This window comes from Coregonus lavaretus (assembly GCF_964263955.1).
Source record: "Coregonus lavaretus genome assembly, chromosome: 5".
Taxonomy (NCBI): Eukaryota; Metazoa; Chordata; class Actinopteri; order Salmoniformes; family Salmonidae; genus Coregonus; species Coregonus lavaretus.
In genome coordinates, this window is record NC_139992.1 from 49286264 (window position 1) to 49296263 (window position 10000).

A 10000-nucleotide genomic window follows, 5' to 3' on the forward strand; every position below is an offset into this window, starting at 1 on the left:
AAGAGGGATAGGGAGAGAGAGGGAGAGAGAGAGAGGGGGGAGAGACGAGGTGGGTAGAGAGAGAGAGAGAGAGAGAGAGAGAGAGAGAGGGAGAGAAAATACATACCACCAGTCACATACTGCAGAATACATGTACATATTAGGTAAATATCCCAGTAGTCAACACTATTATCGATAACCAGAGTGGACATGGCAGGTGGAAGAAGTACAAAACATTACGTCAATAAAATAAAATATTCATAAAAATGAAGGGCACTGATCAATACATTCTCAATACATTACATATCATGGACGACCCCCAACAACAGGCTTACCTTCAAAGATGTACTGGAACTTGTGCTGCTGCAATGCGGCGCCCATCACCTCCTCGATGGCGCTGATATCCTTGTTGAGTTTGACCACCAAGGGGTCGTAGTCCATGCTCTCCACGTTGGCCACTATGGCATAGTTCCCCTGCTTGGCCAGGGGAATCAGGTAGTGGAAACAATGCACTCTGAAGGGAGGAGAGAGGATGGACAGAGGAGGGGAGGAGAGAGGATAGACAGGGAGGGGAGTAGAGAGGATAGACAGAGGAGGGGAGGAGAGAGGATAGACAGAGGAGGGGAGGAGAGGGATAGACAGAGGAGGGGAGGAGAGGGGATAGACAGAGGAGGGGAGGAGAGGGGATAGACAGAGGAGGGGAGGAGAGAGGATAGACAGAGGAGGGGAGGAGAGAGGATAGACAGAGGAGGGGAGGAGAGAGGATAGACAGAGGAGGGGATGAGAGAGGATAGACAGAGGAGGGGAGAGAGAGGATAGACAGAGGAGGGGAGGAGAGAGGATAGACAGAGGAGGGGAGGAGAGAGGATAGACAGAGGAGGGGAGGAGAGAGGATAGACAGAGGGAGGGGAGGAGAGAGGATGGACAGAGGAGGGGAGGAGTGAGGATAGACAGAGGAGGGGAGGAGAGAGGATAGACAGAGGAGGGGAGGAGAGGGGATAGACAGAGGAGGGGAGGAGAGAGGATAGACAGAGGAGGGGAGGAGAGGGGATAGACAGAGGAGGGGAGGAGAGAGGATAGACAGAGGAGGGGAGGAGAGAGGATGGACAGAGGAGGGGAGGAGAGAGGATAGACAGAGGAGGGGAGGAGAGGGGATAGACAGAGGAGGGGAGGAGAGAGGATAGACAGAGGAGGGGAGGAGAGAGGATAGACAGAGGAGGGGAGGAGAGAGGATAGACAGAGGAGGGGAGGAGAGAGGATAGACGATGATGGGAGGAGAGAGGATATTAAGAGGAGGGGAGGAGAGGGGATAGACAGAGGAGGGGAGGAGAGAGGATAGACAGAGGAGGGGAGGAGAGAGGATAGACAGAGGAGGGGAGGAGAGAGGATAGACAGAGGAGGGGAGGAGAGAAGATAGACAGAGGAGGGGAGGAGAGGGGATAGACAGAGGAGGGGAGGAGAGAGGATAGACAGATTATATTGTTGAGTGTGTTTAGTCCAACCAAATCCTACTGGTAGATGAAGTCATGATGGTCAATGAATCAGGTTCCTGGGATGTAGAGCTGGGACGATTACCCAAAAATGATTGACACCGACCATACCGATCACTTATCGCAGGCATTTGGCCGATATCGTTCATTACAATAAGTAGCCTATACTAGAGAAATGTGAAGTTTGAAATGAAATACGTTTGCTAATATGGGTGATTGATGGCTACAACATTCAAACTAGTAGTAGTAGTTTAAAGAATAATAAAAAAGCGGTGGTGCACATTAATGTTATAAACGTATAGTTCTATTTATCACATCAACTCAGGCAATTTATCAAAATATGTTTTTTGTCCATATCACTCAGCTCTACTGGGTTTCACTGAATTCATCCACCATGGAACACTCTCCCTCCCTCCCTCCCTGCCTCCCTCCCTCTCTTTCTTTCTTTCCCTCCCTCCCTCCCCCTCCCCCTCTCACACTCCGTCTCCCTCTCTCCCTCCCTCTCCATGCGTCTCTCACTCTCCTCTTCGTGATGGCACCATTTGCCACCCAGTATTGTCGAGGGAAATTTGCTTAATGGGTTAAAGTCAATAAGGCGTGGAGTAGTAGGGAGTAGTGCAGAGCTCAGGGAGTGTTTCTCGCCCCCTCTCTTTTCCGGGGCAATCATAAACAATACTGCATAAGCTAAACAATATCTCAGAGCCATCATGAGGGATGAAGGGATGGAGAGAGGGAGGAGGAGATGGAGAGATGGAGGAGGAGATGGAGAGATGGAGGGATGGAGAGAGGGAGGAGGAAATGGAGATGGAGAGATGGAGGAGGAGATGGAGAGATGGAGGGATGGAGAGAGGGAGGAGGAGATGGAGAGATGGAAAGAAGGAGGAGGAGAAGGAGGGATGAGAGAGGGAGCAGGAGATGGAGGGATGGAAGAGAGAGAGGCAGGAGGAGAAGGAGGGATGAGACAGGGAGCAGGAGATGGAGGGATGGAGAGAGAGAGGCAGGAGGAGAAGGAGGGATGAGAGAGGGAGCAGGAGATGGAGGGATGGAGAGAGAGAGGCAGGAGGAGAAGGAGGGATGAGACAGGGAGCAGGAGATGAAGGGATGGAGAGAGGGAGGAGGAGAAGGAGGGATGAGAGAGGGAGCAGGAGATGGAGGGATGGAGAGAGAGAGGCAGGAGGAGAAGGAGGGATGAGACAGGGAGCAGGAGATGAAGGGATGGAGAGAGGGAGGAGGAGAAGGAGGGATGAGAGAGGGAGCAGGAGATGGAGGGATGGAGGAGGAGAAGGAGGGATGAGGAGGGAGGAGGAGAGGAAGGATTGGAGGGATGGAGAGAGGGATGAGGAGATAGGGGCTGTTAGGGGCTGTTGATGGAGAGAGTTGGTTGTTTTCTGGGTTTGCTTGGTAAATCACTTGTTTTAGACGTTAATGGACGTACTCACTGGATCCAGAGGAATACATTGGTCTGAGTGTATTATTAGATTGTCTTGCACTTGTTTGACCCCCTAGAGTCCATTGACGCACCGCATCCGCTAATGTCGCACGGTGTTTGTCAGACCATGAGACATCCCAAAGGACCACTCTATGGAAAGATGAGACTCTCACGAACACGATGGTGGTCTCCACAAGTGTCACGGGACTCGTCTGAAGTCGGTACCGTCGATGTGCCAACTTCTGTTTGTAGCGTCCAAACTTTTGGGCTACAAACTAACTCGTCTGAAGGTAACCGGTACTGGTTTAAAATACGAATTGAAGTATGGAGGTAGTGTTGTGCCTACCACAAAAAAATTACATATATTTCCTGAGCTTTCATATATCTCGTAGATATAGGACAGACACTTCAAAACATTGTTCCTTATGAATAATTTTTTTTGACTGTCTTTTTTTGCCATTTATGAATGTTATTAAATGCGTTTCTATGGGATTTGGTACTAAAGGCCAAATTCAATATTTGATCAAATAATAATAATAAAAACATTATTTTTTTAAACGATATACAGTGAGGGAAAAAAGTATTTGATCCCCTGCTGATTTTGTACGTTTGCCCACTGACAAAGACATGATCAGTCTATAATTTTAATGGTAGGTTTATTTGAACAGTGAGAGACAGAATAACAACAAAACAATCCAGAAAAACACATGTCAAAAATGTTATAAATTGATTTGCATTTTAATGAGGGAAATAAGTATTTGACCCCTCTGCAAAACATGACTTAGTACTTGGTGGCAAAACCCTTGCTGGCAATCACAGAGGTCAGACATTTATTGTAGTTGGCCACCAGGTTTGCACACATCTCACGAGGGATTTGTCATTAAGGTTTCGAGGCTGACGTTTGGCAACTCGAACCACAGATTTTCTATGGGATTAAGGTCTGGAGACTGGCTAGGCCACTCCAGGACCTTAATGTGCTTCTTCTTGAGCCACTCCTTTGTTGCCTTGGCCGTGTGTTTTAGGTCATTGTCATGCTGGAATACCCATCCACGACCCATTTTCAATGCCCTGGCTGAGGGAAGGAGGTTCTCACTCAAGATTTGACGGTACATGGCCCCGTCTATCGTCCCTTTGATGCAGTGAAGTTGTCCTGTCCCCTTAGCAGAAAAACACCCCCAAAGCATAATGTTTCCACCTCCATGTTTGACGGTGGGGATGGTGTTCTTGGGGTCATAGGCAGCATTCCTCCTCCTCCAAACACGGCGAGTTGAGTTGATGCCAAAGAGCTCCATTTTGGTCTCATCTGACCACAACACTTTCACCCAGTTCTCCTCTGAATCATTCCAACTTCAGACGGGCATGTATATGTGCTTTCTTGAGCAGGGGGACCTTGCGGGCGCTGCAGGATTTCAGTCCTTCACGGCGTAGTGTGTTACCAATTGTTTTCTTGGTGACTATGGTCCCAGCTGCCTTGAGATCATTGACAAGATCCTCCCGTGTAGTTCTGGGCTGATTCCTCACCGTTCTCATGATCATTGCAACTCCACGAGGTGAGATCTTGCATGGAGCCCCAGGCCGAGGGAGATTGACAGTTATTTTGTGTTTCTTCCATTTGCGAATAATCACACCAACTGTTGTCACCTTATCACCAAGCTGCTTGGCGATGGTCTTGTAGCCCATTCCAGCCTTGTGTAGGTCTACAATATTGTCCCTGACATCCTTGGAGAGCTCTTTGGTCTTGGCCATGGTGGAGAGTTTGGAATCAGATTGATTGATTGCTTCTGTGGACAGTTGTCTTTTATACAGGTAACAAACTGAGATTAGGAGCACTCCCTTCAAGAGTGTGCTCCTAATCTCAGCTCGTTACCTGTATAAAAGACACCTGGGAGCCAGAAATCTTTCTGATTGAGAGGTGTCAATACTTATTTCCCTCATTAAAATGCAAATAAATTCATACGATTTTTGACATGCGTTTTTCTGGATTATTTTGTTGTTATTCTGTCTCTCACTGTTCAAATAAACCTACCATTAAAATTATAGACTGATCATTTCTTTGTCAGTGGGCAAACGTACAAAATCAGCAGGTGATCAAATACTTTTTTCCCTCACTGTATATATATATATATTAGGGGTGTAACGATTCGTTTTAACAACGATTCGATTTGTATCACGATTCGTGGTTGTCGATACGATTCAAGGACGATATTGGTTCATTTAGAACGATACGATCCGAAACGATTCAGTGACTTGAAATCGATTCAGTAACCTTTTAGCCAAAAATTCAACCAGTGTGACTGAAATAAATACCTGGATACTGGACAGTGCAGGTGAAGTTTCCTAGATTCCTGTTTCTTGTAAGGACCGCAATGGTGGCTTGATAATTTCTCGCTCGTCGGCTTCTCCTCTGTCGTCCGCCATGCTATGTTTTGTTGTCTTGGCGCCTTTGCGCTGCTGCTGGCGCGATGACGTCACGGATAGGCAGACTGAATCGAGTAATGTTTAAAGCCTTTATCATTAAAAGTGCTAAGAAAAAACATCCATATAAAGTCTGACGTGCTTAAATCCAATGGGTTATTTCCTAGTATCGATACAATCGATTTATTACATTTTAAAACGATGTTAGATCGATATATGTTGTCCAAAAGGCCAACTCGCCGAGCACAGATCGATGTAGTTGGATCATAGGAATATAAATCGATACATCGATGTAGTAGATGGATCGTTACACCCCTAATATATATATATATATATATATATACACACACACACATATACATACCTAAAGGGGTTCTAAAATTCCAAAACGACAGCCCTGCCACTTGGTTTGCTATAAAGTTGAGGGACAGGGCTCAACAAATGTAACCACCCTGAAATTCATAGGTGGAACTATGCAAGGTCTGACAGTCAACATGATAGTCTGACAGAACAACAGCCTGCTAACTCAGTCTGCCCCCACTCAGGACCAAGACTGAAAACACTGTTAAACCATGGAGAGGAAGATTCTATAAATCAAGATTGTGTTCGCTAGTGACCAAACGGAAGAAAAACGGAGTGAAGTGGGAGGTAGTATTATCTGTACTTGACCAATAGGGAAAGGTCATTATGAACATGACACAGGCTGGGTGTTTATCCTGGAGAGTCCATGTCTGTACGTACCTGACCTCCAGGTGGAGGACCAGCAGACAGCGGTCAGCGATGTCCTGGAAGGCCCTGGACAGGTCAGTCAGAGTCTGGAGGATCTGGTCCCTGCTGCGGACGCTCTCATTGGTCACCTGGGGGTCAGAGCCTGGAGACCCACCTGAATACACACACACACACACACACTTTAGTTACATTATAGCTAAAGATTAAAAATATCACAGCAGTGTTTCCCACAACTCTCCTCGAGACCCAGGGGAATTCCACACCTCTTCTCGAGAACCCAGGACCATTCCACACCTCTTCTCAAGTACCCAGGACCATTCCACACCTCTTCTCGAGAACCTAGGACCATTCCACATATGCCAGATCTCCATTACAAGAACCAGGAGGAACTAGGACGAAGGAGAACTAAAGAGAACCAGGAAGAACAAGGACGAAGGAGAACTAAAGAGAACTAGGATGAAGGAGAACTAAAGAGAACCAGGAAGAACAAGGACGAAGGAGAACTAAAGAGAACTAGGACGAAGGAGAACTAAAGAGAACTAGGACGAAGGAGAACTAAAGAGAACCAGGAAGAACAAGGACGAAGGAGAACTAAAGAGAACCAGGAGGAACTAGGACGAAGGAGAACTAAAGAGAACCAGGAAGAACAAGGACGAAGGAGAACTAAAGAGAACCAGGAGGAACTAGGACGAAGGAAAACTAAAGAGAACCAGGCAGAACTAGGACGAAGGAGAACTAAAGAGAATCAGACACAATGAGCTGATGTAATCCAGAACTAACACACTTAATTCAACTAATGAAGGGATTGATGAGACGTTGATCAGTTGAATCAGGTGAACTTGGACTGGAATACATAAAATAAGAGGAACAGCAGGGAGTACTCAAGGAGAGGTTTGGGAAACACTGTGCTACACATCTGAAGACCTTCTACAGTCCTTCAGAAAGTCCCTTCATTCCTTCAATCCATGTGCTGAGACACCAAGTGTGTGTCTGCATTGTGATCCATACAAAGGAGCTATGTTTGTGTGTGTGTGTGTAAAGAGCATTCAGACCGCCAAGTGTAAATCAATGGCTATGAATTAGAGGAGGGGAGTGGAAGGCGAGAGAAATTGGCCCTGTCACTCATATGTGAGTCTATTTGGGCAATGAGGCGGTGAGGAGTGTGTGGTGTGCATGTGCGTTTGGAGAGAGACTGCTGAGCGGAAGAGGGGTGGTGAGGGCGAGCGATCGATTGGCTGCAGTCAGGTCCAGCTCCCCAGTTACTCTCTCAGCCCTTGTGAAGGTCGTACGCGCGTGCGTCCGCAGGCAGGAAGGCAAGCACACTCAAAGACCCAAACACACACTGACAGAGTGAGGAAGGAAGTAGTTGAAACTGCGGCTGAGCAACGCAGTCCAATATCTACTGTTGACAGAGGTCCTTTAGTCAACGCTGCTTAGCGGAGATATTTCCAACAGAGTCAACACTCAACAACTTTTATACAATTATTTGATTCTTAAAAAACTAGAAACAGGAACTAAATACTCTTCAAAAAATCATATAAATACTCAAAGCTCTGTATCTACATTATGCACATTCTGACAAAGTCACGTGTTGACTTATTTGGGAGTCACGTCATGTTCCCAGTACCCTGCCTCGTCTCCATGTTCCCAGTACCCTGCCTCATCCCCATTAACCCAGTATCCTGCCTCATCTCCATGTCCCCAGTATCCTGCCTCATCTCCATGTCCCCAGTACCCTGCCTCGTCCCCATTAACCCAGTATCCTGCCTCGTCCCCATTAACCCAGTATCCTGCCTCGTCACCCTTAACCCAGTACCCTGCCTCGTCTCCATGTCCCCAGTACCCTGCCTCGTCTCATGTCCTCAGTATCCTGACTTGTCTTCATGTCCCCCGTACCCTGCCTCGTCTCCATGTTCCCACTATCCTGACTCGTCACCATTACCCCAGTACCCTGCCTCATCACCATTACCCCAGTACCCTGCCTCATCACCATTAACCAAGTATCCTGCCTCGTCTCCATGTCCCCAGTACCCTGCCTTGTCTCCATGTCCCTAGTACCCTGCCACGTCTCCATGTTCCCAGTATCCTGCCTCGTCACCATTAACCCAATACCCTGCCTCGTCCCCATTAACCCAGTATCCTGCCTCGTCTCCATTAACCCAGTATCCTGCCTCGTCTCCATGTCCCCAGTACCCTGCCTCATCCCCATTAACCCAGTATCCTGCCTCGTCTCCATGTCCCCAGTACCCTGCCTCGTCCCCATTAATCCAGTATCCTGCCTCGTCTCCATGTCCCCAGTACCCTACCTCGTCTCCATGTTCCCAGTATCCTGCCTCGTCCCCATTAACCCAGTACCCTGCCTCGTCTCCATGTTCCCAGTATCCTGCCTCGTCTCCATGTCCCCAGTACTCCATGTCCCCAGTTCCCCGTAAGGATGGTGCCAGGTTTCCTCCAGATGTGACGATTGGCATTTAGGCCAAAGAGTTCAATCTTGGTTTCATCAGACCAGATAATCTTGTTTCTCATGGTCAGAGTCCTTTAGGTGCCTTTTGGCAAACTCCAAGAGGGCAGTCATGTGCCTTTTACTGAGGAGTGGCCACTCTACCATAAAGGCCTGATTGGTGGAGTGCTGCAGAGATGGTTGTCCTTCTGGAAGGTTCTCCCATCTCCACAGAGGAACTCTGGAGCTCGGTCAGGGTGACCATCGGGCTCTTGGTCACCTCTCTGACCAAGGCCCTTTTCCCCCGATTGCTCAGTTTGGCCGGGCGGCCAGCTCTAGGAAGAGTCTTGGTGGTTCCAAACTTCTTCCACAGACCTGTGCCACGACATAATCCTGTCTCGGAGCTCTACGGACAATTCCTTCGACCTCATGGTTTTTGCTCTGACATGCACTGCCAACTGTTGGACCTTATATAGACAGGTGTGTGCCTTTCCAAATCATGTCCAATCAATTGAAGTTACCACAGGTGGACTCCAATCAAGTTGTAGAAACATCTCAATGATGATCAATGGAAACAGAATGCACCTGAGCTCAATTTCGACTCTCATAGCAAAGGGTCTGAATACTTATGTAAATAAGGTATTTCTGTTTTTTAATAAATTTGCACAAATAAAAAAAAAACTGATTTTGCTTTGTCATTATGGGGTATTGTGTGTATATTGATGATAAACATATTTAATTTAATCAATTTTAGAATAAGGCTGTAACGTAACAAAATGTGGAAAAAGTTAAGGGGTTTGAATACTTTCCGAATGCACTGTATATTAGGGGTACTCAACTCTTACCCATTGAGGTCCAGAGCCTACTGGTTTTCTGTTTTACCTCATAACTAATTGCACACACCTGGTATCCCAGGTCTAAATCAGTCCCTGATTAGAGGGGAACAATTAAAAAATGCAGTGGAACTGTGGAGGTTCAGAGTTGAGTTTGAGGGCTGTGTATGTACAGTAGCATTATGTGTTTTGATCCAACCCTAATTAAGATTTAGTTCAATACAGTAAACATATCCAACACTTCAACATTATCTTGATGATAATAACACAACCGACTCACCCCAACCCCAACCAACAACACGTGGTAATGGAAACTGTAAATAGACCATATGTGTTTGTCTGGGGATGAAAGTCAATAGAAATAGGGGAGAAAAAGCACATCTTAATCACACCTAGGTTGAACCGATCCAAACTTATCAACAATAACATTTCTGTTCTCTCAGTTTTCTCCCGAGATCAAGGATAAGATCATTTAATATAACAGGCTTTTAAAATTCAATATTGGTGCACAATTTATACCAGAAATATCAACGTGATGTAAAAGGCACTCTATTCGTGGAACGACCCTGCAACCCTCGTCTTAGTAATCAGCCAGGAAAAACAAGACTATTTTGATCCAAGTGTTCAGAAACCGGTAATACTGCAGTATCATTGTTATAGATGAGTCTGAATGCTGATCCCCTGA

General features: G+C 46.7%; 1 protein-coding gene across 1 annotated transcript in view; it reads right to left on the bottom strand.

The window, feature by feature from the left end:
• LOC311129049 (exocyst complex component 4-like) overlaps positions 1-10000 on the bottom strand; it is a 181299-nt gene that overhangs the window by 12333 nt on the left and 158966 nt on the right. Inside the window, exons 15-16 of the mRNA XM_084161309.1 lie at positions 6055-6196; positions 283-493 (exon numbers count right to left, since the gene is read on the bottom strand). Of these exons, the coding sequence (XP_084017435.1) occupies positions 286-493; positions 6055-6196 (350 nt within the window). The 3' untranslated portion in view covers positions 283-285. The remainder of the gene's footprint in view (positions 1-282; positions 494-6054; positions 6197-10000) is intronic.